This window comes from Talpa europaea, assembly GCF_964194135.1.
Source record: "Talpa europaea genome assembly, chromosome: X".
NCBI classification, from domain to species: Eukaryota; Metazoa; Chordata; class Mammalia; order Eulipotyphla; family Talpidae; genus Talpa; species Talpa europaea.
The window spans coordinates 94715627-94742066 of NC_140081.1; the positions used below are offsets into that span (position 1 = coordinate 94715627).

The following is a 26440-nucleotide window of genomic DNA, read 5'->3' on the forward strand; positions in this document are numbered from 1 at the left end:
AGGAAAGGCGTATGTTTACACACCTCTGGGGCTCCTGGAATCCAACCCCCGTCCTCAGGGAGAGACACCCCCGCTACTGCCTGAGCTCTGATATGAAACCCACTGGCGATCCCGCACCACTGCCACTCCGTCCAGAGGCTGGGCACTGGGGGTGACTGCAGGGTGAAGGGTTTGGGAAGGATCCCCACATGTGTCCAGATGTTTCAGAAGGCAGATTCAGCCAGGGGTGTCCGATCCCCACACCCCCTTCAGCACACACGGGAAGGAGCGAGCAAACACAGAACAAACTCTGGGGCGCCCGGCTCCGGGCTCCGGGCTCCGGGCGAAACACATTTTTGCATTTCCGCAGAGCGGGGCGCTGGACCCACCGGCTCCGCTGTTGCCCGCAGCGGCCCCGCCCGCCGTCCGCGCGTGTCCGCGTCGGGAAGCGCCCCGGAGGCCGGAGGGGGCGGGGGTCGGGGGCGGGCGCGGGCGCGGGCCCGCGCGCGCCCCTTTTTGTGCGGCTCCTGGCACCTGCCGGATTGGTCCGGCCGCCGCTGCCGTCGGAGTGGGCGGAGCCGGCCGCGCGCCCCGCTCGGTGCCCAGTCGCCCCCGGGAGCGGCCGCAGACGGAGCGCACCTCGCGGCGGCCGCGCGAGCGGAGGCGCCGGGTCAGGCTGCGCTACTGGGGGCGGCGGCTTCCCGGCTCTGCGCGCCGCTCCGATCTCCCCGCTCCCCGCGCCCCGTACCCCCGCGTCCCGACCGCGCTCCCCTCGGCGGCGACTCGCCGCGACCCCGTCCCTGCCGCCCGCCGCAGCGCCCTGCTCCCGCGCCCTCGCCCCGGCGCCGTGGCCATGGGCGCCCGAGGGATGCTGCGAGCCGCGGTGTTCCTGCTGCTCATCAGGACCTGGCTGGCCGAGGGCGACGACCCCCCGCCCTCCCACCACTTCCACCTGGGGCTCGCGTCCCGCGTGCCCGAAGTCGTCCTGAACCTCTTCCACTGGTAAGGGCCGCGTGGACGGAGCGGGCGGGCGCGGGGACACGGGGCCCGGCCGGCCGGGGCGCGGGGAGGTGGCGGCGCGGGTGCGGACGGCGCGGGGAGGGAGCGCGCGCCTCGGCGCACCTGTTACTGCGGAGCCTGCGGGCGCCCCGCGTGCGCCCGAGCCGAGCCGCAGCCCGGCGTCCGCCGCCTCCCCGGGACGGCCCCCCGGGCACCTGTGGGCTCGGGCTGGAGCCTCGGGCGATGGGCATCCCCGAGCCGGACGGTGGAGACACCTGTTTGAGTGCAGCTCGCGCCCGTCCCTGCGGCGCCTGCGTGTGTGTTCACGCGCGTGTGTGCTGCGAGGTGAGCGGCCCGGGCGCTGCCGCAGAGAGGGCGCGGGCCCAGCGGCCCCGGGAGCGGGCGGTGCGGCGCGGCTCGCGGTGGGTGCGCGCCGTGGGTGCGCGCCGTGCCGGCCCGGGGAGACTCTGGGCGGTCCCGCGAGCTCCGCGTTTGGTTTCTGGGGTCGCCGCATCTGGAGACGCTGAGCCCCCAGGCGGCCGCTGCGCGGGGCACGCAGAAATGTGCGTTGATGGCGCCCCGAGCCCGGGCGCGGTCAGATGGACGATGTGTGGTCGCACACGCGCGGGAATACGTGGCTTTCGCTCGGGAATACTTTGTGTTCACACTTCGGAATGCGGGGTGGTGAGATCTCGTCGTGAAACATAATTGGGAATGATGTTTGTAAAGGGCGACCCAGCAATGAACAGATATTCAGGGGAAAGGGGGGAGGTGATGGGCGAGGGTCCAGAAATGGCCTCAACCCGACATGTCAGGCCGCCCCAGTGAACACACACGCACACGCACGCTCACGCACTTGCAGGGGCTGACAGGCTTCGGGCAGTGCGTGAAAGACCCTCAGCATCACGGCCATGCCCACGGCTTGGCTCCCTCCCAAGCTCCCATTTTGAGGGGGAAGCCCCGCTACACATTGCTGCCGTGAATGGCGTGTGCACATGAGAGACTTCTGGAAAGAGCAGCTCTCGGCAGGACTGAGCTGGGTCCACTTGCCTTGACTCAAGACACCTCTAGGCTGGAAGCACACGCTTAGCCAGACAGGTGCTGCTCGGGCACATGTGTGTTTGTGTGTTTGGGAAGACAGACCTTCCCCCCAAGAACCTGAAATGACTTTGTCTGGGCGAGGGTCATAAACCTCCGCTGTGTGCACAGCCTTTCTGTCTGCGTCACAAGCCATATGCCGATCTGTAAAACAGCCGGGTGCGAAAGCAAGGCTCACACAGACGTGACAACAAAGTGCCCAGTCCCAGCCCAGGAGGGAGCGCTGAGGAGCTGGAGACACGGGAGCCTTGCTGGGCGCCTGAGGGCAAGGGGGCTAGAGAGTGGCCTCCCCTGGGACTCAGGCACCCCAAAGGGAAGACACCCCGCAACCTGTAAGGCCCACAGGTGCCAAGAGGGGGGCTCTTCATGGGGTTGAAATCAGCCATTTATTTATCTGGGGACTCTGCTACCTGCCCGCGCCTTCCTTTGCCCCCCCATCCTGCCTAGTAACAAGGATCCAATCTTTGTGCCCCACACCCTGGATAAAAGCAGCGGGGAGGGGAAAAGGAATGTGCGTCACTGCGGCCCTTCTGGCTGACTCACCGCGGGGAGGGCGGGCAGGGAGAGACGGAGACACGTATGACTGTGCATGTCTGCCTGTGTGCAGGAGCAGGGACGGCCTGGCGAGTTGACGCCTGCGGTGTTCTTTGTTATTTCTCCTCCAAGAAGCGACATGGCATGTACTGACGACCAGCATTTACCCATGGCTTCTCTGTTTCAGCAAAAATTGTGCCAATCAAACTGTGGTTCACAAGATTTTGGACAGGGTACTGTCGAAATACGACATCCGTCTGAGACCTAATTTTGGAGGTAAGACCCGCAGACACCAGAGGCTTTGTGCGCCGACCCCGCCCAGGGAGCTGAACAGTGATGCCCCCACCCCCAGGAGCCACGGGCCAGCCCCTTCGACACCCACTTCCTGACCCTGCAGACTCCAGCAAGGGCGCACTCCCAGCCCCCCACTCCCCAGACCTTTTGCTCTGCCCCTGGCATTTCTCTCTCACGTCTCTGCCCTCTTATGCCACAGACCTTGTGCACTTGCTCGCGCGCATACACACACGCCCCTGAAGCACTCTCCCTGGGGTAGCCACGGGGGCGCTAAATTACAGAAATGGGTGTCGAAGACCAAATGCACCGTTCAAGTTCCTGCCCCATCTGTGGGGGCACATGTCCCCCACTTCAGAGCACAGTGTGTCCATGGCAGGGTCCAAACCAAGAGCAGGGCCTGCTCTGCCTAATTCGCCTCACCCACGTGGCCCCAGGCACTCTCCCCTCTGCCCTGCTCCCCAAGCCTCCACCTCCCACCTAGTTCAGGCCCTTCCGGCTGCTGTAGTCAGCTGACCTGATGAGCCCAGGGGTCCCCTTCTGAAGGCTTGATTCAGCTGCCACGTAAAAGCCACCCCGGGACTCGCTCTCCAGTCTCAAGCCCAGAGATGAGAAATGACTGGACACGGCAGCAAAGACCTCCGGGCGGCCCACACCGGTTTCCCCTGAAATTTCTGCCTCCCCTCTGTGGGGAAGAGTGGCTGGCCTGGGCCACGGACAGGACAGTCCCCTGACCGCACTGAAGAGTAGCACTCTTGGGCCAGGGACACCCAGAAAACCTGGAGCACGGACAGATAGCAGGAGGTACCCGAGAGGGCTGCTCCCCCACCCCCACCCCCACCCCGAGGGAAATGGGGACCAGCTTAGCGGTGAGACTGGCTCAGTCAGCAGCGCCCTCTGCAGGGGGCAGCAGTAGCCCTGAAAGGCTTAACTGGCCCTGGGGCTAGAGGTCTGCGCTCCCAGAACCGCCCAAGGTGAGGGCTGGGGTGGGGGTGGTGGGGGAAGACACCCCTAGCAGGCGCTGTGCTGCACCCAGGGAGCCACCTTGAAAACCAAGGTGACCACCCTGGGCTCAAACTTCGGAGGCGGGCACTTGGTCAGTGCCCTTTGCTGCTGCGTTGCTCCCACCCAGAGCGTCAGGGCTGAAGGAGCAGCCAGGATGCGAGGGGGCGTGCCTGGGGTTGGGAAGCTGTGGCCAGCACAGCAGCGGGGGGAATTCAGCGTTAGGGCGCAGCCAGCACCCCAGCCAGCACCCCACCGCCTGATGCTGCATTTTGGATCCTTTGTGCCAAGCACTGTTGGCAAGGGGCACCTTGCCTCATCCTCAGGCTTCTCGGCAGAAAGTGACCAACAGCCATTTTAAGTGGAACAAACGCAGCCTCCCCTTTGCAGAGCCACAGGGCGCGGGGTGGGGGCGGTCCTAGAGCACCCGCAGCTCTCTGGGCATTGTCAGGGGCGACTGGCCCCCAGGGCACCTCCCCAGCAGGCTCCCAGCTAACTTGGATTTGTTTCCACCCTATGCCTAAGTTGGGGGGGGGGGGTCCTTAAGCCAGGCATGCGGACCAGGGCCTCGGGAGAGATGCCCCGATTTGGAGGGACAGCAGATGGACTCGGCAGGGAAGCGCGACTCAAGACCCCGAGCTTTAGCCAGGAGACGCTGGGGGGGGGGGCACCCAGGACTCCCAGGAAGTCCCCCGCTAGACAGAGTCACAGTCCCGGGTCTGTGGGCGCTGAAGCAGAGGCGTACATGCCCGCAGGCCCCTGCCCTGCTGCGACGGGGTGCCCAAGGGAGCCTCCTGACTTCCTTGCCCAGAGCAGGGCGCGGGGGAGGAGGAGCAGGAGGAGCGGGGGCATTGAGCCAAGATGCCCCTTTGCCGCCAGAGAAACGGGACCCGACCCGTGCCGCCCACGGCAGGTCCCCGAGGACTTGGCCCACCCAGCCCCCCGCCACGGGGGCGCCCTCATGCCTCCCTTGGTCTCCTCTTCCTCGGGCTCGGCCCCGCCACGCCGACGCCCAGGCACACAGCCCACGTGCACACACCCTCGTGCACACACTGACACGAGCACACTCACACACTCCACCTCCACACCTATGCACGTACATAGTCACATACACACACACATGCTCACATATCACACACAAACACACTCACACACCCTCACATATTTATTCACATCCCACATATGCTCAAACACACGTGCTGACACATTCACTTACTTGCACAAAAAATGTTCACATTTGCAAACACAAATTTACTCTCATATATAGATCCACATTCACACCTGCTCATACACATGAACATATACAAATGCACGCATGAGTGTGCTCAGGCATCCGTTCACACACAAGTAACTCACATTCACTCACACTGATGTGTGTGCTGGCATGTACATGCTCACACGTGCAAGTTAACATGTTTGCACAAATAGTATGTTGTGGTCACAGGTGCACTCATGTACTCATCTGCATGAACATTTCTGCATATTTACCAACTCACACCAACATGTTCAGCAATGAACATAGTCACTCATTAACACACATTGACTTCCACATGCACAAAGACCCATCGCCACACTCACACTGACTCACCTCTGCACAATGACACCCTGACGTACCACATGCCCATGGCATAACTAGCACATCAACATGGTCACACATGCACTTGCACAGTGCACTCACACACTCACACCCACTCACCCACAGACATGTTCACATTCAGTCGCACACAGACACACATTCAATTAGTCATACGTGGTCACGGCCATGTGCTCACTCAGACACACGCACATGCTTACATACAATTACAAGTGACAGGTTTGTTACTAATGATAAGTGTGAGAGTATAAGTCTGACCCCTTATCACTGTCATTCCTTACACATGAGAAGGCCACAGGCACAAACATGTTCACAAGTGCACATGCTCACATGCGTGCACACACACACACACACAGCCACAAGCTCGGGTTTGCTTACATTCTTGATGTTCACTCTTACACACACACATTGATTCACATGCAAGGAAGTTGACTCCTGCACTGACAGGCTCACACTTACATATTCTGTCATGCACATTCACATGTTTGCACACAGACTCACACACCTGCTCATGAACATGAACACAGAAACATTCACTTAACACAGACATACTCATGTAAACACAACTTTACACACACAAGGATGATCAGCCATTGATTCACAGACATGCATGCTCACAAATGCACTGACACATTAATAGGTGCACACAGATGGCCCACAGAGTCACTCCCACACAATACGCTCCAGTACATGCACACATTCACAGAAGTGTGATCACACATTCACTGGCACACATGAACACGTGCATGCACTCACACTTCCATGTTGACACACCCATATGTGCAGACATACTTACACATTCACTCCCGCAAAAACATTTCAACAGTTAACATTTAAATATGAATGCACACACATGCTCACTTCCACTCCTGTGCACACACGGAGACACTTACAAGCATGCTCACAGGAGCGAAAACACAGAGGAACGTATTCACTTATAAAGACACACTCACAAACCCACTTGCAGATGGGCTCGCCAACACACATGCTCACTTCCACGTGCTCACATGCCCACACATTCACCCACATGCAGTGTACACGAGCACGTGTGCACGCTCATGCACGCATTCAGGTGTGAGCACACAAATCCCAGCTAAACATGCTCACCTACACACATGCTCACACGTAAAGGCACAAGTGCCCAGGTTTGTCGTTGCTGGCATGCTGGTAGGCTCGCATGCACTCACATAGTCACACACTCACTCCCCGGGGCAACATGCCTTCAGTCACACTCAAGCATTTACTCCATATGGCACAGTCACGCAGAGTCGCTCACCTACAGACATGCTCACATGCACCAACACATACACTGACACATTCACCCACAAGTAAACACAATTGACTCCTACATGTGAACATGCTCCTGTACACACGTGTGCACTGCCGCCATTTGGCCGCACACATCTGCATACACATGGCAGAGCTTCTCTACCACCCTTGGGCTCTTTGCGCTTCCATCGGAGTCACGGGACTCTCTGGAAAGGTCCACTGCCTCCTGCTTCATCGGCTCGCTTGCCCACCCCTGCGGTGCGCGCTCGGACTTGGTCAGGAAGCGGAGGTAGGTTCCGCGAGGCCACACAGTCACCGTCCAAATGGGGTCCACACCAGGCAGTCTGGCTCCGGAAGCCACATGCGGCCTAGCCCGGACGTGAAAGCGTCGCCCTGTGTTGCAGGTGCCCCCCTGCCCGTGGGGATCTCCATGTACGTCTCCAGCATCGAGAAGATCTCGGAGGTGACCATGGTGAGTGTGGCCGCCACCGGGGCGGGGCGGGGCGGGGCGGGGCACAGGGCAGGGTTCTAACCCACCGCAGAGCCCCGCAGAGAAGCGCGCTAGGGCTTGGAGGCTTTGCGTGGGGAAGGATTTCTTTAAAAAGACGCGAATCATAAAATAAATGCAGGTGACTTATTTAAACTATCTTAAAATTCTGTAAGTCAAACCTTCTGGGACTCCTGTTTTGCAAAACAAAAACCCCCAGTGGAGTAAGATATTTGCAGCACAAAGGGCTGGCATTGAAAACATACATAATTCCTGTGAATTAAGAAAAATATTTTTAAAACAATAAAAAAGGATGAGAAGATTTGAACAGGAACTTCATTTTTGTGAAGAAAATCAAGGAGCAGAGAAACATGGAACGACAAAATGCAAAGTAAGAGCACAGGGCACCCAGCCTGTGCTCAGCAGCCTGCGGGGCTGGCAGTCAGGGCAGACAGGCTGGGTGGGGGGGGGGATGGCCTGGGGCCGCTCACCCGCTCTGGGCTCTGGGCAGGGGCATGAGCTGGGATCTTTGAATCTTGGTTTTAGTCTCACCATGATTTTGTGTGAACGGGATGTCACGATGACACACCCGGCGCGTAGCTAGGGCGGCCACGCCACGCCACGCCTGCAGCCGCCGGGGCGTAATGCTGAGTGAGAGAAGCCACTACAATCACACTATGATTATTTGGGGGCGGAAAAGATTTAAAAATATAGGGCCTACTAAGCAGTAAGTTTTCTAGAAATACATTTGTAAATTAAAAAAACAGCAACAAGGGAGTTATTATCATGAAAATCGAACACAGTGCTTCCTTCTGAGAGGCGTGGGAGATATATTGTGGAAGGGCCACCTGACAGCTTGAAGGCTATGGGTCGGGTTCTGTTTCTTAACCTAGATTTTAATTCCATGAGGTGCATCGTATTATTCTTAACATGACCATTCTTTCGTGCGTGTCATTACTGCCCTAGCTCTCAGATTTATTCTGCAAGCCCGTGTGCACACACACTCTCTGCGCACGGGCCCTGGACCACCTCCCTGACGTCTGGCCTCCACCTTTTCTCTCCCCAGGACTACACAATCACAATGTTTTTCCATCAGACCTGGAAAGATCCACGTTTAGCCTACTATGAGACCAACCTGAACCTGACCCTGGACTATCGAATGTTTGAGAAGTTGTGGGTCCCGGACTGCTACTTTCTGAACAGCAAGGACGCCTACGTGCACGACTCCACCGTGGAGAACCGCGTGTTCCAGCTTCACCCGGACGGAACGGTCCGCTACGGCATCCGGCAAGTGCCCTGCCCCAGGAGCCTGGGGCCCACCCAGCAGGCCTCCTGCTCCCCACTCAGTGGCCCGTAAAGGCACTGTAAGGGGCACACAGAGAAGCCCAGTGCTTTCCAGATCTCTCTGGCTTAAATCCTGCCAGCTCTCGTGGTTTCTTTGTCCCATACAAGTGCCCCCTTCTTTCTACACAAGGCAACTCACCTGTCCTCTAGAAGGGAGGAGTCGGGGAGGAGGGGAGCAGGAAGGGAAGAGAAGGAGGACAGGACTAGCCGGAGGGAGGGTCCAGCTGCAGCTTGGGCAGCAGGTGGTGCTAGCTGGGAGCCCCTGGGGAGTCTCCCCTGGCCCCCGTGGCAGTTCCATGGGCACAGGTTTCACGTGCCCTTCCCTTCCTTTTCCTCCTTCTTCGCAGACTCACCACCACAGCCGCTTGTGCCCTGGACCTGCAGAAATTCCCCCTGGACACGCAGACCTGCAAGCTGGAGGTGGAAAGCTGTACGTGGCTCAGCTGTCTCCGGGGGCCCGCCCTGCCTGTGGTGGGGGCACCGGGAACCCAGCAGACTTGACAGTGAGAGGGAAGGCTGAGCTGCCCTGTGTGCTTCCTCCCCGCTTCTCTGTCCTCCATAGATGTCCGGAGAAGGTGGCTGGGGGCTGGGGGCTTGTGCGTGAGCTGGTAGGCAGGAGCGCCCCTCGCTGTGCTTCCCTCCGCCCGGGGAAAGCCCGCAGTGACCGGTCTTCTCACCCTTGCTCAGACACAGCTACACAGGAAGGCGCCCCCTCCCCAGACTCAGGCCACCCCATCCTTTGGAGTCCACACACTGCTCTGGCTCACAATCTGGAAACTGCTGTCTCTGTCCCCTCGCAGACGGCTACACGCTCGACGACATCATACTCTACTGGGAGGGCAACGACAAAGCCATCCGGGGCACCGAGCAGCTGCGCATCCCACAGTTCACCTTCCTGGGGAAGTCGATGATGAACAAGGAGGTGCTGTTCTACACAGGTGCGAGCGGCCCCGCATCCACTGGCTCTGTCTCTTCTTCCCCGTTCCCCTCCCGCCGACCTCCGCCCTTGACCTCTGCACTCTGCTGTCCCCTTCCCTGTCCCTGCTGGTCTGGACACCTTTCCTGCCCCCGGGTCAAGGCCAGGGGTGGTCCTCGGCCAGAGGACACGGGCGTGGCAGCACCTGGCCAGGGCTCTCAGCCTCCACCTGCTTCCAGCTGTGCAGTATGGCACGTCGCTCCCTTGGACAGCTGTTGTTGGCGCGCACGCGCACGTGAGGAAGGGTGGCGGGAGAGAAGACCTGCCCCGCGCGCGGGCGGCTGCCGCGTGCTGACGGTGTTCGGGCAAGCAGATGGGGTCAGGGCCGCAAAGGCCACAGCTGGAGTGTTAGACACTCAACTGCCCAAACCTCCCCTCCTGTGTCCTGTACGTATCCCTCTGGAAGGTCCCTCAGCCCTGCCAGCCTGATGCCCATTTGCCTCCTTGCCAGGTTCTTACATGCGCCTGATCCTGAAGTTCCTGGTCCGGAGGGAGATCACCAGCTTCCTCCTGCAGATCTACTGGCCCACCGTGCTCACCACCATCACCTCTTGGATAGCGTTTTGGATGAACTACGAATCCTCAGCAGCCAGGGTGACGATTGGTAGGCTTGGGCCCGCCCCAGGGAAGAACTTGGTCATCTTACTCAGAAGAAAGGCCTAGGGTCGGGGAGGGGTACCTGGGCAAGGTGTGAGCACACAGAGGAGCTTCGTGCCTAAGTCATGGCGGTGTAGGAGGTTTTTGACCAGCTCCAGAGAGGGGCATAGAGACCAGCTCCGTGGCCATCCGTCCCCACCCTGTGGAATGCCAGGGTGTCCCCTTCCAGGCCTGGCTTTTCCTTCCTCATCTTTAGGGCCGATCCAGCAGCCCTCTCAGCAGCGCGTGATGGACTGGAGCTTTACTTTGCATAGTGTTTTAGGGCTCCCCACACCTTTCGAGGGACGTGATGGCATCGAGCGCTACGGAACGCCTGTGCTGGAGAAGGCCGAGCGGGGCGGGGCATGTCAGCTGCTGTGAGATCATCCGGGGAGCAGGAGGTCGTTTCAGATGTGATCCCAAGAGCCACAGGAAGTCGCTGGGGGAGGGAGCGTAGGGAGTGTAGGCCTTTGGCTGAGGGCTTTCCTGTGGGACACAGGCCTGATGACTTGCCAAGTTCAGCCGCTGGGGGAGGCTTACCCTGTGCCATGTCGTCTACAGGCCTGGCTTCAATGCTCATCCTGAACGCGATCAACTCTCATCTGCGGAGTAAGCTCCCTCAAGTCTGCTGTATCAAGGCCATCGACATCTACATGGTCGTCTGCTTCTTCTTCGTGTTCCTGTCCTTGCTGGAGTATGTCTACATCAACTATCTCTTCTACAGCCTGAGAGAGAGCCACCGCCAGTACAGGCGCCAAAGGCGCGCGCGCAGAGTCATGGCCCGCTACCGCTACCAGGAAGCCGCGGCGCAGGTTGGCTTGGCTCACGCCACTGGCCCCCAGTGACCCCGAGCCTAAACCGAGCACTGCATCCTTTCCCACTTGCCATTTCCTTTAATCCTCGAGACACACACACACACACACACACACACCCCAGATGACCCTTTCGGGGGCAGGCGACGGAGCCGGGGGGCGGGGGAGAGAAGGAGGCTGAAAGGAGAACACTGGCGGCCCCCTCGTTCCTTTGCTCTTCCAGTTCCCGCACCCCGCTGGCAGTGCATTAGCGAGCAGCGCCCAGCCCCGCCTGCCACGGGAGGCCTTGCCTGTGTCCCTCGTGGGGCACTGCCGACACGGCGGCCCCGGGAGGCAGACTTGGCAGCCCCCGCGCACTCCCCGCGTGTTCACAGCATCTTGGTCCTATTCTCAGCCCCTGGCACGCCAGAGACGCCCGCAGCAGGAGGAGGAGGAGATAGAGATGTGCGTGCGGGAGGCCGGCAGCCATGTCCTTGCGCTGGAGGACAGCCCCCGCCCCCCGCGCTCCCCAGAAGTGATTGTTCACTCAAGGTATGACCAGGCTGACTTCACGAAGCTGTCCATCGTCTCCTTGAGGGACGAGGTCAGCATCGAAGATGACAATGACTCTTCTCCCTTCAGACCTGCGGAGACCGGCCTGGCCAGCCCAGAAAGCCTCCGCTCTTTGGAGTCCATCCTGAAGCAGGCCCCACTGGCCACCGCCGAAAGCCTCAGCTCACTGTCCTCTCTCTCAGACCAGTCCTGGCTGGCCACTGAAGGCAGCCTGAGCGAGCTCCCTTCCGCTTCCGAGCAGGCCCTGCCCAGCCACAGCCTTCGCACCAGGGCAGTCGAGAATGACGACGCCATCGTTCCTGCCGAAATCCGCAACCGTTCCGAGGCCCACAGCCGCGCCGAGACCCGCGAGCCAGAGGAGTCCGGCTTAGAGGAGGCCCGCGGCCCCAGAGCAAGGCATCCGCTCACGTCTGGCCAGAGGCGCGCTCGCAGGCCCAGCCTCGACCTGGAGGAGATCCACGTCAGCCTGGAAGATATGCGCGGCCTGCCCGACGACGTCAGAATGGAGAGCGGCTACAGCGACCTGGAGAAGGAGTTCGAGCGCGTGGTCGAAGCCACCTGCAGCCTTCCCGAGGACTTCCTGGGCTTCGATGACGACAAGGGCAGTAATTCCGAGTCTGACGACAGCGGCCCCCCCAGCCCCAAGTGCTCCTTCAAGGATAGTTTCTCCGCCAAGCTCTTTCTCCCTAGGTACATCCCCAGGGTCGACAAGTGCTCCCGCGTCCTCTTCCCTCTTGCCTTTCTGGTGTTCAACATCGCCTACTGGGCCTACCACCTGTACTAGGGGGTGGCACGCCGGGCCGGGCCCCTGCTCGGCTTGTCCTGGCTCCATGGGGCCAGGTTTTCTTTGATTTGGTGGGAACTGGGCGGTCCAGTCAGTTGTGCCTTCTCTGTCCACCCGGGGTGGGATGGTGGCAAAGGATGTGTCCGGGCTGGAACGGAAGGGTTGCAGGTCAACTGCACACCAAGTTTCCCTTTCTGCCACAAAATTATGACCTTTGCAGAGCCTTCCAACAGGTAACAAGAGCAGAAAAGTCCTTAGAAATGTAGAGAGGACAGAGGAAGGATCCGAGAGCATAAACGTTTGCAGGGACTTTTCTGCCCAGCTAAGGTGTGGCATTTTTTTCACCTGTTTTTTCCTTCTAGTTTTTTCCCCTGATGGGGATCCAACTTAGGATTTTATGGGAGAAAGTCGAACTGGGCTGAGCTAGGGTGCGCAGGGGAAGGCCTGACTGTGGCCTGGCAGCGCTAGGGACTTGGGGATACAGACAGTGCCTTTCCCACACTCTTCTGTTGTCTCTTGTGTGTGGCACAGGCTGGGGAGTGGAGCATGAGTGGTGCTGGGGGTACCGAGTGGGATGGGGGCGCCCAGTTCCAGCAGGGGGGATGAGGTGGGATTGGAGGTCGCCCAGATGGAGTGCCCAGAGGGATTGAGCTGACCTGGCCACTATTTCCGCTTCGGAATGCTCGACCGCAGGGGCTCGGCACATCTGTCTACGTCAGGGGCGGCTGCTCCTTGTCATAAGGCGAGCCCACGGAGGAGGACCTCGCGCGGGAAAGTTCTGACTATTTTACCATCTTATCTAGAATAGTAGCTGGCTAACTATTGTGCGACGATGCTAATCCTTTCTGTTTGTCGAGTACGCAGTCACTGTCAACGAGCTCACCACCTTCACCTCGTCAGCACCTGCCAGGAGCCCTGGGAGCAGGGAAGGCAAAGCACATAGTAGGTACCAGGCTGGAGGACATTGGGCCCGTGAGAGGTGGGGCCCCCACTTGCTCTTCCTGCTGCCCTCCCCTCGCACTGCCCCTCAAGGAGGGGAAGCTCCACCAGGTTCCGCCGACATGCCAGGCCCTGGACCTGCTTCGACGGCACCTGGGACGTCTCTGCAGGAAGAGGCTGGTGTCCCACCATGGGCGTAGAGTGAGCACGTGGATCCTGGGCACTGCCCACCCAGTGGGACCCCTGAGGGAGGCAGAGAGTCGCGTGTGCTCCGACTGGCCAAGTGGCCTCCTGGTTGACAGAGCCCGTGTAACAGCAGATTTGCCAAGTCCTCTGCTATCACCCTCTATCCCCTGAGCAACCTCCCTGCAGCCCCTCAGCTGCCTCCCCTTGTGCACTGTGCCCCTGTGTCTGTGTTTCCTTGTCATTCTGGTGTGTGTGCAACAGGGTAGTTATGTGCATATCACCACTTGAGAAGCTGTATAGCTCTGTGTATATTGGTGTAAATATTTATCGGTGTGTGTAACAGTGTAAAATGACCATGTATGGATGCATCTGGGTGTGTGAAAGTTGTGTCCAATTGTGACTTGTGGATGTCTGTGCTTGTGTGTGCACATACAGATGTATGCTGTGCGCGTGTGCAGAAGTGCGTGTGTGCATCCCTGCATTTATCGATGCGACTTGAGTGGGTGTGAAAGGACAAATACTGAGCACGTGTGTGTTCCCTGCCGGTGGCCCTTCTAGCACCACCAGGACCCCCTCGGCCTGCTCCCATGCATGGGGGGCCCTCTTTGGCCAGGCTGGTTAAATGACTGTTTCTTTCCAGTTCCCTGTTCCAGGGAGCAGCGTCTCCCGCCCTCCGTCCACTCCTCTCCCTCCACCCGTCTGTGCTGTCTCGTGAGTTGAAAACACAGAAGTGAATGTAGCCTTAGGAGGGACCGCTTAGTGCCTTGAGGTAGGAAGTCTCAGTCATGGGAGAAGCTGGGAACACTGAGCGTTGGACTTTGGCCCGGGAGGACATGTTTGCGAGTGAAAGGCAGGGGTGGGGTGGTAGGTAGGTGACATGCACGGTCACACACATTCACCCTCGTATTCACACACACACACACACACACACACACACACACACACACACACACTTTGTAAGGTATCTAAAGCCAAGAAAGCTGTCACTGGAATGCCCAAGATTACCTCTTCCTATCTGGACACCCCTCACAGAGAGCCGGGTTAGGGGAGGCGAGCCATTGAAGACCTTGCTGAGTGGGGCCGAAACATTACTTGATTGATTAGGTTTGGGGCTTCCGGGACCCTAGAAGCGCTGGACCCCAGGAGATGGGAGTCAGCAGCCCATTTGGAACAGTGGCAACAAAAACGTCAGGCAGGAGGACTCCAGAACACAGGAGGGTGGACAGGCAGTGACAACACCTGCAGGTGCGCGTGGCGAGCTGCGACAGCAGACCTCGAGCAGTGTCTTGCCCGGGGTGCGGCGATGAGGGCTCCAGCCCCCGCGGCCCACAGGGTGTTAGGGTCCGCATGGAAGGAGGTGGAGCTCTGGCGCTGACTCCTCTTCAGAAACTTACAGCTTGTGAGCTCGCCATAGACTTAATCATCTTTAGCCTGAAAGCCGCCCCCTCTCCCCTTGTCTGTTCCGTGTGTGGTCTGTGGTCAGTGTTGTGTCGAGCCCCACCCCCGACGAGGCGCAGCCGCGCGGGCGCACCTCCAGCTCCCTTCCTGCTCCTTTCCTCTGGGCACCTCGCACCAAGAAAGGCTACAAGGGCATCTGGTGGGGCCTGTCAGTCAGGGAGTGCTGTGGTGAAAGACCCTGTGGACCTTGGCGGAGGGAAAGGTCTCCTGTGCCTGGGAGGGAGCAGCCCCAGCTCCACCGCCCGCACGCCCTGGCAGCCCTGGCAGCCCTGGCAGCCCTGCCCCACCACGGGAGGGACTCCCCAGCCCCAAAGGGCCGTTTTGTTGTTGACATGTGAGACACGTTTCCTAGCAAGTTCTTGCCCGTTCCACCTGCCACTGGGGGTGCCTTCGCGGAGGTGGCGGACGCTCTGTCGGGGCTCCTGGAGCTCATCAAACGCATTCGTACACCTGTGTCCCCTCGTTGACAGCAAGGCTGCCAACTCTTCACATGTTGTACAGCTTGACTTTTGCTGAGTCTGTGGCCGTTGCTCATGAGGTTTCCTTACTCTGTACATACCAGAACTAGCCTTTGAGCTGTTCACCAGTGAGCGTGTTTGCTAAGCTGCTCCGGCGTACTGCTGTGACGCGAGGAGGCCGCGTCGTCCTGCTGAAAGTGCGTGTTTGTGCGTGTCGTTTGGCGTCCTGTGAGCGAAACAAAATCTCTACTGTCGATGTTAGGGCTTCGGGGGTGGGGGGAGGGTGTCCCTGTGTCTCCCTGATATACTTCCTTGTGAATAACCCCATTGGTCAGGGTCGCCTCTGTGGACTCGTCCAGCCAGACAACATCCCTGGGGTCAGGTGGCCGCAGCACTGACGGCCCCGGCGGAGGACAGCGGTCAGGGCCGGGTGCAGAGGGCAGCCGGCAGCGCCCTGCTGAGCACAGGGGAAACGAGTAGCAGCAGCCGCCTGGGTGCTCCCGGGCCCAGGCGCAGGAGGCCACGCACGGAGGCGAGAGCTGCTGCCCGGCTCAGCTGACCCAGAAAAGGACCCAGAGCAGCAGAGGCCCCACCGACCCGGCGCCCCGCCCTCCTTACATGTACATTCCTGCATGGAAAAGACCTTGACCCGCCTGGACTTCACAAGAGGACACGCGCAGAAACCATGTTTCTGAAAGATAGGCTGAAATGAAGGTTTGTAAATAGTCAAAAGTACAAATAAACAAATATGTAGTGGCAAATACACTGCGGGTCATTGTGTTTCCTGCCCTTTGGGCTGGGAGGGAATACCCCTGAGCCCCAGAAACCTCTGGCTTCCATGGCTTACCGCTGCCTTCCCGTGCCCTGGGATATTTCAATCCATGATTTTCGCGGGGAAGGAAACCAGTAACTGCACAGTGGAAATGAGTTCATGCTTTTCCACAAGCCATTCTAATCATTTGCAACAGCATTTTAAAACATGGCAAACATTCGCTGTCCCAAAACAAAGAAAGCAAGAATTCCTGGGGCGGGTGGGGGGAGCAGGGGGGGGCGAAGAGGGGGTGCTCAAGTTCTGAGAGGTTTGTGAGTCGCATTCCACCCCCCTGCCGAGGCATGAGGGAGTCGTGCATCCAGTGTCAGTGCACCCACTTCCAAGCACCCTCCGGGGGAAACCCCCTGGCCCAGCGCCTCTTCCTCTGTGGTCCTTTGGTGCCCAAAACAGGTCGGGAGGGCTGTGCCTTCCTGCTCCGCTGGGACAGCTGATCCCCGACGGCAAAGGGATGTCTGCACAGGTGCACACGAAAGGAGAAGACTCAGTCAAGGGGGGCAATTTGCTGACGCTGGTTGCCAGTGGCAGCACAACCCTAAGGGTCAGGAGGACAAAAGGACAGAGGAGGACGTGGTCTCTCCCAGTGGCTCACCACGTGAAGCCCGACCTGTCACAGGTCAGGACAGGTTGCGGCTATAGCAGTGACAATCCTAGTAACTTAACCCCCAAAATATTTGTCCCCCAAAATCTTTCCTTCTCACACTGTACTCTACACATCAGGGGAACGTCTGCTTATTGTAGCCACTCAGGGACAAGCCGGCAGACGCTTCATCAGCCGTGTGTCTCCCATCTGTGGGGGGGGGGGGGAGGGAAAGTGGTGCGGAAGGGTCACGCCAGTGGGAGAACACTGCAGGTGACAGCCCCCCTTATGACGCCTCAGCCTGGCCCTCCTCTGAGGCCCCAGGCGCGCGGGAGCTCTGGGAGCTCTGGGCCGCTATGCAGCAGCCACAACCCTCAGGAGGTCCCTTGGTCTCTGTGGGGGGTCTCATTTGCCCCTCTTCCAACCCAGAGACACTCATACCTGCTTTGTAGATGTCTCCTCAGCTTTAACCTCAACACATGGGATTGGGATCCCCGAGCGCCACCATTCAGCAGTGAGTGTCTGCCCTTGGAGGCGCGACTCAGAGGAAGCGGCCCTCTCCCCTGGAGAGGACTCCAGCTGGTCCTTCCAGCCACCCAGGCCCATCGCCACTCCCGCCTGGGGCTCTTGCCAGAGGCTGAGGGTCCCCTCACGGTGTGCTGCTGTGAGCACAGTGCTCTGGAGCAGCTGCAGGTGCGGTCGCTCCTCCTGCCCTTGCTGCTTAGGGAAAGGAAAACAGCCTTTGCTTTGTTATCTGGGCTACACTCCGGAAATCCCAGAGGTCATGGGGTCAGGAGCTCAAACTAAGCCCCCTCATTGTCTTCAGGTCAGGGGTGTTCTTGTCTGGGTTTTCCCACTCAAGAGCTGATGTTGGGGCCCTAACAGTCAACTTCAGGCCAACCAGACCTCAGGCGCTAAAGCCGATGCCATGGACAAAAGCAAACTCCACCATGGCCAAGTGGGTCCCGGGCAAAGTAGACCTGGAGACCATCTCAGCTTGTCGCAAAATCACTGCTAAAACCACAAGCAAGCTTGTTGTGGAATCTCCGGCCTCCTCAATGCTTTGGGGTCCGATCAAGAGTGAGGCACTTGAGAGGAAGGATGTGAAGCAGAGATAGGGGTGGGCACAGCTAGGCAGCAACTGCCCGTGAATGGGTGAGGTGACCAAGTGGACCCCTTTTTTATGCAGGGCCTCCTCAGCCAATGACGTAGTGGTCCCATTTATGGGTGACCATATTCTTATATTGAAGGAAATTTTTAGAGAGGAAGAAGAAAACAACAGATCATAAACTCAGATCTATATAAAGAACAGCATTAAAGAAGAAATAAATGAAAGGAAAAGCTTTCAATTTTTTTTATGTTTAATTGATCTAAGAGATAATTTTGTTCGAAATAATACCAACAATGTATTTGTATGTAGGTTTCCATATGATTTACGCCCTATATATGGAGTCAATGTCAGCAATGATATATAAGGGATAGGAGTAAGGGATTATAATTATTTTATTATAATGTAGTTATACTACCCATAAAGCAGCAGAGTGTTATTTGAAAGTAGACATAGATTAGCCTTAAAAGATATATTGCAACAAATTTTAAAAGTTTAAAATATTATGACTGATATGCTAAGAATGGAGAGAATCTGGAATTATATAAAAGGCAGGAAAAGAGTGGAAGCAAGAAATAGGAATAAAGAGCAAGGGCAAGCGGTAGAGAACAATCACAAATATGGCAGGAATTAATCCAACTATATCAATCATCACCTTGAACATCAAGGGTCCAAATGTACTGATTAAAAGAGTAAGTCAAAAACTAAAATTGAAAAAAAAGACCTGACTGTATGTTGTCTTGAAGAAGCCACTTTAACTATAAAGAGGCTCATCCATTAAAAGAAAATGGATGAAGGAAAATATACCATGATAGCACTAGTCAAAAGAAAGTCGGAGTAGCTATTAATTTTAAACAGAGCATATTTCAAAGCTAGGAAAATTAACTGGAATAAGAAGGCCATTCCATGGAAATAAATGGGTCATTATTCCAACAGAACATACATTTGCATATGTATACACCTAACAACAGAATGTCACATTAGGTGAGGCAAAAACTGATAGAATTTCAGGGAGAAATAGATGAATCCACTATCATAACTGGAGAATTCTGCATGCCTCCATCAAAAATGGGCAGATCCAATGAGCAGAAATTCAATAAAGACATACTTGAACTCAAAAGCAACATCAGTCAACTCAATATAATCTACAGACTACTTGATCCAAAACCAGCAGAATATACATTTTTATCACACTTACATGGAACATTCTCCACGGTAGACCACACGCCAGACCATAAGATGGTTATTCTCAGACCACAATGAAATTAAGCTAGAAATCAGTAACAGAAAGGGAATTGGGGAAAATTATAAATACTTGGAGACTAGACCCCACATGTCTAAATAACATGGGTCAAAAGAAGAAATCTTAAAAGAAAGGAAAAAGTATTTTGAACTAAATTAACTAAATGAAAACATATATTAGAAAAGAAGAAGATCTAAAAATCAATAATTTGAGTTTCCACCATAGGAAAGTAGAAATAGAAGAGCAAATTATATCCCAAATAAACAGAAGAAATGTGCTCGCTTCGGCAGCACATATACCAAATAAACAGAAGAAAATAACCAAGAATTAGTATATAAATCATGAGATTGAAAACAGGAAATCAATGGACAAAAATCAATAAAACTAAAACTGGTTCTTAGAAAAGATCAATGAAATTGATGAATCACTAGCCTACCTAAGCAAAAAAGAAAGAGGACAAAGATTATTAATATCATAAATGAAAAAGGAAATCACTACAGTCCCCATGGGCTTTAAAAGGTTAATGAAGGAATATTCTGACTCACATTATGCCCACAAATTTAATAGCCTACATTAAATGGACCAATTCCACGAAAAACACAATCCACCAAAACTCACACAAGAAGAAATAAACAGTCTGAATTGGTCTATATCTATTAAAGAAATTGAATCAATAATTAATAACTTCCAAAACAGAAGGAGCCAGAAATTTAACCCAAGAATTATTTAAGGAAATTGTACTAATCCTCTACAACCTCTTTAAGAGGACAGAAGCAGAAAGGATACTTTTTAACACTTTTTATGAGGCCAGCATTACCCCAACACCAAAACCAAACTGATATTACAAGAAAACTCTAGATCAATATCATGAATAACAAAGCAAAAATCCTCAGAAAAATATTAGTAAATCAAATCCAACAATGTGTAGAAATAATTATACCCCATGACTATATCTTATTTATTCCAGGTATGCAAGATTGGTTCAACATTAAAAAAATTAATGTAACCCATCACATCAACCAGTTAAAAACACACAATCTTACCATAAATACAAAATAGCAATTTGACAAAATCCAATGCTCATTCAAGATAAAAATTCTCAGTAATGTAGGACTAATAAGGGAACTTCCTCAACTTAATAAAAAACAAAAATTCTAAAAATCCCTACAGCTAACATCATGCTTAATATTGAGAAAATAAAAACATTCCCATTAATATCAGGAACAAGAGAAATATGTCTCTTCTTATTACTTCTTGAAAACATAATGCTGGAAGTTCTAGCTAATTCAATGAGACAAGAAAAGGAAATAAAAGATAAACGTCTTGAGAATATAAATAAATAAAATTGTCTTTGTTTGCAGAGGGCATGATTGTTTATGATAAAATATGAAAGAATCAACAACAACAAAAACCCTTCTAGAACTAGTAAGTAAAATAGCAAGGTTACAATATATAAAATATATAAATATATGTACAAGATATATTCAAAAATATTATACGAAAGTACATCATTTTCCAATACAGCAATAGGGAACAAGTGAAATTTGAAATTAAAATATAGTACTATTGGGCCTCCCTGGTGACGCAGCGGGATGAGCACAGTGCTGTGAAGCTGCCCTCACGCAGCCTCTGTAGTGCGCATTCGATTCCCGGCCGGCCAGGGAGAAACCCACGTGGCGCGGCAGGCCTCTCCTGTCTCACCCGCTGCTCCCCTCAGCGGTGTCTTCCCTCCGTCTGCCTGTTCTGCTCCCCGTTCTGTCTCTGGTGAATCCTCTCACCCTCCCGTTCCTCTGGCCTGTATACCAGTGCTTGTATAAATAAATAAATCTTAAAAAAATAAGATAAAATAAAATAAGATATAGTACTATTTACATTAGCACTCCCTAAAAATGAAATGCTCAGGTATAAGTAACAAAGTATATACATGGACTGTATAAAAAACTATAAAATATCTGTTAAACAAACACAAAGAGCTAAGTAATGCCAGTATTAATTCTTTTCAACTTGATCTATAAATAAAAACTCAATCAAAATTCTAGTAACTTTTTGGATATCAAAAAATTCATTCCAAAATTTTTAAGGAAAGACCCACAATTGACAACACAATAATGAAAGAGAAGAATAAATTTGGAAGACTGACACTACCTGACTTCAAAACCTGCTATAAAGCCATAGTAATCAAGAAAGCGTGGTACTAGTGAAAAGACTGGACAAGTAGCTCAATGGAACAGAGCGAAATAATAAACAAACATAGTCAACTGGTCTTGCGCCAAGGAGCAAAGGTAATACAATGGAAATAAGCTCAGTCTTTTCAACAAATGACGTAGAACAACTGGACATCCATGTGCAAAAGTATTAATCTAGACACAAACTTCATACTCTTCACAGAACTCAATTCAAAATGTGTCACAGACCTAAATGTAAAATGTGTAATTTATAAAACTCCTAAAAAATAACAGGAAAAAGCTAGATGATCTCAGGTGTGGTGTGGTGGTAACCTTTTAGATGCAACACCAAATGTACAATCAGTGAAAGCAATAATCAGTCAGCTGGATCTCATTGACAACTTCTGCCTGTGAAAGACAATGGCAAGAGAGTGTGGAGACAGACGACGGACTGGGAGGGGATATTTGCAGCAGACACAACTGACAAAGGGCTCTTATCTAAAATATACAAAGCACACTTAAAAATAAATTTTCAAAACTCTGATTTAAAAAATGAGCCAGCGACCTTAACAATTTACCAAAGAAGATAAACAGATGGGCAATAAGCATATGGAAACACGCTCCACATTATGGCATCAGGAAAATTAAAACAATAATGAGGTACCACTACACACCTATTAGAATGGCAAAATCTGGGACACTGACAACAGCAAATGTGGGTGATAATGTAAAGCAACATCAAATAAATAAAACGTGTGACTATTGAACAGAGAGATAGTGTTTGTGGACAATATGATCACTTGTCTTGAAAATTCAAAGGAATGAGCCTGTGAACTGTTGGAGTGGATGAAGCTTCAGCCAGTGTCTGGAGGTCACTACAGTGAAATAAAGGACTTCGCCACACACAATCAGTAATGAGTCAGAGCAAGTAGCAGAAAATACACCATTCACAACAGCAACAAAATCCAAAAATTACCTAAGAGCACAAATATACAAGATTATATAATTATATACAGTATACATATGATCCATGACACATACATGACTACATATTTTGCATATCTGTACAAATATAGCAAGGATGCATGTAAATAATTCTATAAGTATGCCTGTATATTATGTTGTACATGTTGCAGGAGTTGACCAGTAGATTTGGGTAAAAGAAATGCCAAACAAAAGCAGGATAGCAGCAGCACATCATGTTCATCGATGGGGACCAGACCCTTGTGAACATGCCAATTCTGCTTAAATGGTTTACAGATGTAGTCCCTTTCCTGTCACTGTCACATGACAATCAAGCTCAGGCTACTAACTTCAGATACCTGAACAACCTGGAAAACTGTAGATGGAGTAGGGCAAAACCAATATCAACATCAAATATAAACAACAAAACAGCAAATACCGCGGAGGCTGAAGACTGGTGGGCTGATGGCTGCGTGTGGGGTGGAGGAGTGTGGAGCAGCAGGGAATGTGGGGAGAAGCTGGAGTCCGCACAGGTGCAGATGATTATGGGGAGGGTTAACGTCTCTGCTGGTCCAGGGCACAGATCTCAGATCACACGACCAGTGGCTCTGGGGCACTGTCAGGACGGCAGGAAAAATGGCATTGATCCAGGCGACTGCAATCTCAGCGAGAGCCTGTGAAACAACTTAGCCAGTGAGTTGTTTAAATAGACCGTGAGAAGAACCTGGAAATAGGGTAAAGAGTGGCACATAGATAGTGAGGGTGGGTGTTCTTTTTTTTTTTAAGATTGATTCATTTATACGAGAACTGGAGTACAGGCCAGAGGTGTGGGGGGTGAAAGGAGGCTTCACCAGAGAGAGAGTGGGGAACAGAACAGGCAGACCGACTGAAATACACCGCTGAGGGGAGCAGCGGGCAAGACAGGAGAGGTCTGCGCACCATGTGGGTTGCTCCAAGGCCGGCAGGGATGGAACCTGCACTGCAGAGGCTGCAGACAGCTTCACAGTGCTGTGCCCAACCGCCTATGCCACCAGGGAGGCCCTGTTCTTTCATGCAGAGTACGGAGCTGGAGCTGTGCATTCAGACCCACACTAGGGGGAGAGGTGGAAGCAGCTCCCGTGATGGAGGCTGCACAGCTACCCTCACCGCCCCCCACAGCGCCACCCTGAGTCCCCTCGAGGCGCAGCTTCCCCCACCCCGTGGCTCAGCTGTTCAGCCACCATCACTGCGAGGCCATCAGGCGTCCAAAGTCGGGGCGTCTGCTGCTGAGGAGCCCCGGGGTGGGGGCTCCTGCTCCGACGGCGCCCACCGTCCCGGCAGCCCCATCCGTGCCGTCCTGGGAGCAGCCTCTGCGGGGGCGAGGGAGTGAGGACTGGGGCTGCCGCCGCCCAGGGGACCCACAGAACCCAGCTGCGCCCCATAACGGCTCTGAGGGGCCGGGGCGAGCCGTCTGAGGGATCACCCCCACCTGCTCAGAGGACTCGGGAGTCGGTCCTGGTCTGAGGGGCACCAGGGCCTGCCCCTGCCTGAGTGAAGGTGAGAAATAGAACAGGGGTGGAGAGACCCCTCACAGGATCCATCTCTGGCCCTCATGACAGCCCGGGCTGGGGGGGGGGTGGGGGCGGGGGGGAGCCCAGAGACACTGGGCGGATGTGACGTCAAACGACTCTGCTAGGAGGCGTGAGGTGAGCGCCTCATTTCCCCCCACCCTTTCAGGGAACTTGGGAAGTGGGAGACTTGGTGAGGGGAGCAGGCTCAGATGACAGAGGACAGGCCCCACCCTGCCTGAATCAAGGTGAGGACCACGAGGGTTAGAGACAACCCTATAGGAGCCATCTCAGCCCCTCATGGCAGCCCTGGAGGGGGGAGGGGGGAGAGAGGCGCTGGGTGGATGTGACGTCCACCGACTTCCGCTCGGAGATCTTGTCTGAGTTTAGGGCCTTGCTCTGAGGGGCGCGCACTCAGGTCGGCAGAGGGAGAACCCAGCCCCGCCTGAGTCAAGGTGAGGACCCTGAAGGAGGGCTGAGAGGTCACAAGATCCCCTTCTCAATGAAATACCTGAGGGACCCGGGCAGGGTAGTCAGGGTGATCACCCCTCCACACACACTTCCTCAGGGAATTCTGGGAGTCAGAGCCTTGGTGAGAGGCACACGCTCGGGGAACAGAGGGCAGCCCAGGCCCTGCCAGAGTCAAGGTAAAGAATAGACCAGGGACAGAGTGACCCCCATGGGATCCTCTCCATTTCTCATGACAGCCTGGGGGAGGGGGGCCAGAAGTGCTGAGTGGATGTGACGTTCTCCAACTTCCGCTAGGAGGTCTGAGGTGAGGGACTTGCTCTGAGGGACGCACACTGAAGTGGGGGATGGAGGGTGCGAGGCCTGCCACACTTGACAAAGGACCCAGAGGGAAGAACTAAGGAGACACTAGACCCCAGAACAAAAGGCACACCCAGCCACATTTACTGCCCAATGTTGCTGGAAATCGTAATTCGAGGTTTCAATCTGGGAGGTCTGAAAAAGAAGCGGCTTGGAGAGAAGGGTGCATCTTCAGGTCCCCAGAAGCAAGTAGGTCCAGTTCCTGCCAAGAGTCAAGTGGGGAGCCTGAGTGAGGACTCAGACCCTGAACCCCAGAAGAGACAGGAACCCACAGAAACAGGACCCCACAGAATCCGGACCCTGCTGTTAATCCTGGGAGGCCTTAGGGTGGGATGACCACAGGGCGTCCTGACTTTTGCATGCAGGTCTGAGTGAGACTGGGGAATTGGTATAAGGAACAGGGAGGGCCTCAGACCAGTAGAGGGAGGGCTAGTCCTGTCAGAGGTCAAGGTGAAGACTCTGTGGAAGAATTGAGGGACCCTAGAACCGAGAGCCCACACAAAAGATCTGGGGGGATGGTCACGTGGCATCCTGACTTCTGCATCCAGGTCTGAGAGAAACTAGGACTCAATATTAGGAACAGAGCCTTAGGTCCACTGAGGGGAAGCACAGACTTATAAAGTCAAGGTGAGGGTTGGGGGGGAATATTGAGGGACTCTGTACCCTAGAACTGAAGAGACCCCACAAAAGACCCTCCCTGCTGTCAGACCTGGGGCAGGGGTTGCCACATGGTGTTCTGACTTCTGCATCTGGGTCTGAGAGAGACTGGCACTTGATGTAAGGATCAGGGCCTCAGGTCCACAGAGGGAGGAACGGGTCCTGCGGAGACTCAAAGTGAAAACACAGGAGGACAGCTGAGGGACCTTAGACCTAAAAAAAGGGGGACCTCACAGAAGCAATCTCCTGTCAGTTCTGGAACGCATCCTCCCCGCTATGACCACACAGCAACCTGACTTCTGAAAACAGGTCTGAGAGAGACGGGGGACTTGGTATAAGGATCGGGACCTCAGGGTCAGCAGGGGGAGAGCCCATGTCCGGCTGGGAGTCAAGGAGAGGATCCTTGAGGGAGGGCTGAGGGGACCCCAATACCAGAGCAGGGGGGACCCCATAGAAACTGGTCCCTGCTGTTATCCCTGGGGGAGCCCCTGGATGGGGTGATCACAGGTGGCATTTCTTGACATCATCTGGATCTCAGATTAGAGGATTCCAGATCCGAGGTCAGGAGGCAAGGGATTTGGTCTGAGGGTCTGGACTCAGGTCAGCCCTGGCAGGACTCCAGGTGAGGCCCCAGCACTCTCCCCATTTGGGATCCTGAAGGCCCAGGTCAGGTGTGGCCAGATGTGGGGCCCTCGTTGCTTCTGTTCCATCTCAGGAGTGTAGTCCTGTTCTGCGGATTTCACGTCAGGCCCATAGAGGGGTGGCAGGGGTAAAATGAGGATCCTGAGTGAGTACAAATGGAACCTGTGACCCCAGAACAGAGGGGACCCCACAGTTCCTAATCCCACCCCACAATCAGCCCAGAACTTCAGGTTTTGGTACCTGTGTCCTGAGCAGCCGTCTCACTTCCTCCTTCAGGTTTTTGGGGGCATCACCCAGGAAGACGGAGCGTGTGAGGCCCAAGTGTTTCCTTACACAGGAACCCGTAAGTCGTCTTTGTCAGGGGTGCCAAGGGGGAGTTTCTCAGTTGAAGCTACTCACACTCCCTCTCTCTCCCAGGCCCCTGGGTCCCATCAGCCACCTCCTGTCCACACTCCTGACAACTGCCGAGCAGGAGTCATC

The 26440-nt window shown here is 54.6% G+C and overlaps 1 protein-coding gene across 1 annotated transcript; it reads left to right on the plus strand.

Moving 5' to 3' along the window:
* Positions 1-721: 721 nt before the first annotated feature.
* Positions 722-12357, plus strand: GABRQ (gamma-aminobutyric acid type A receptor subunit theta; the record flags this gene model as incomplete). The annotated part of the gene is made up of 9 exons (XM_084259054.1): positions 722-981; positions 2798-2886; positions 7171-7238; positions 8320-8540; positions 8945-9027; positions 9398-9535; positions 10025-10177; positions 10771-11021; positions 11245-12357. Exons 1-9 carry the CDS (start codon positions 833-835, stop codon positions 12355-12357), a joined length of 2265 nt encoding a protein of 754 aa, XP_084115180.1. The 5' UTR covers positions 722-832.
* Positions 12358-26440: the final 14083 nt, after the last annotated feature.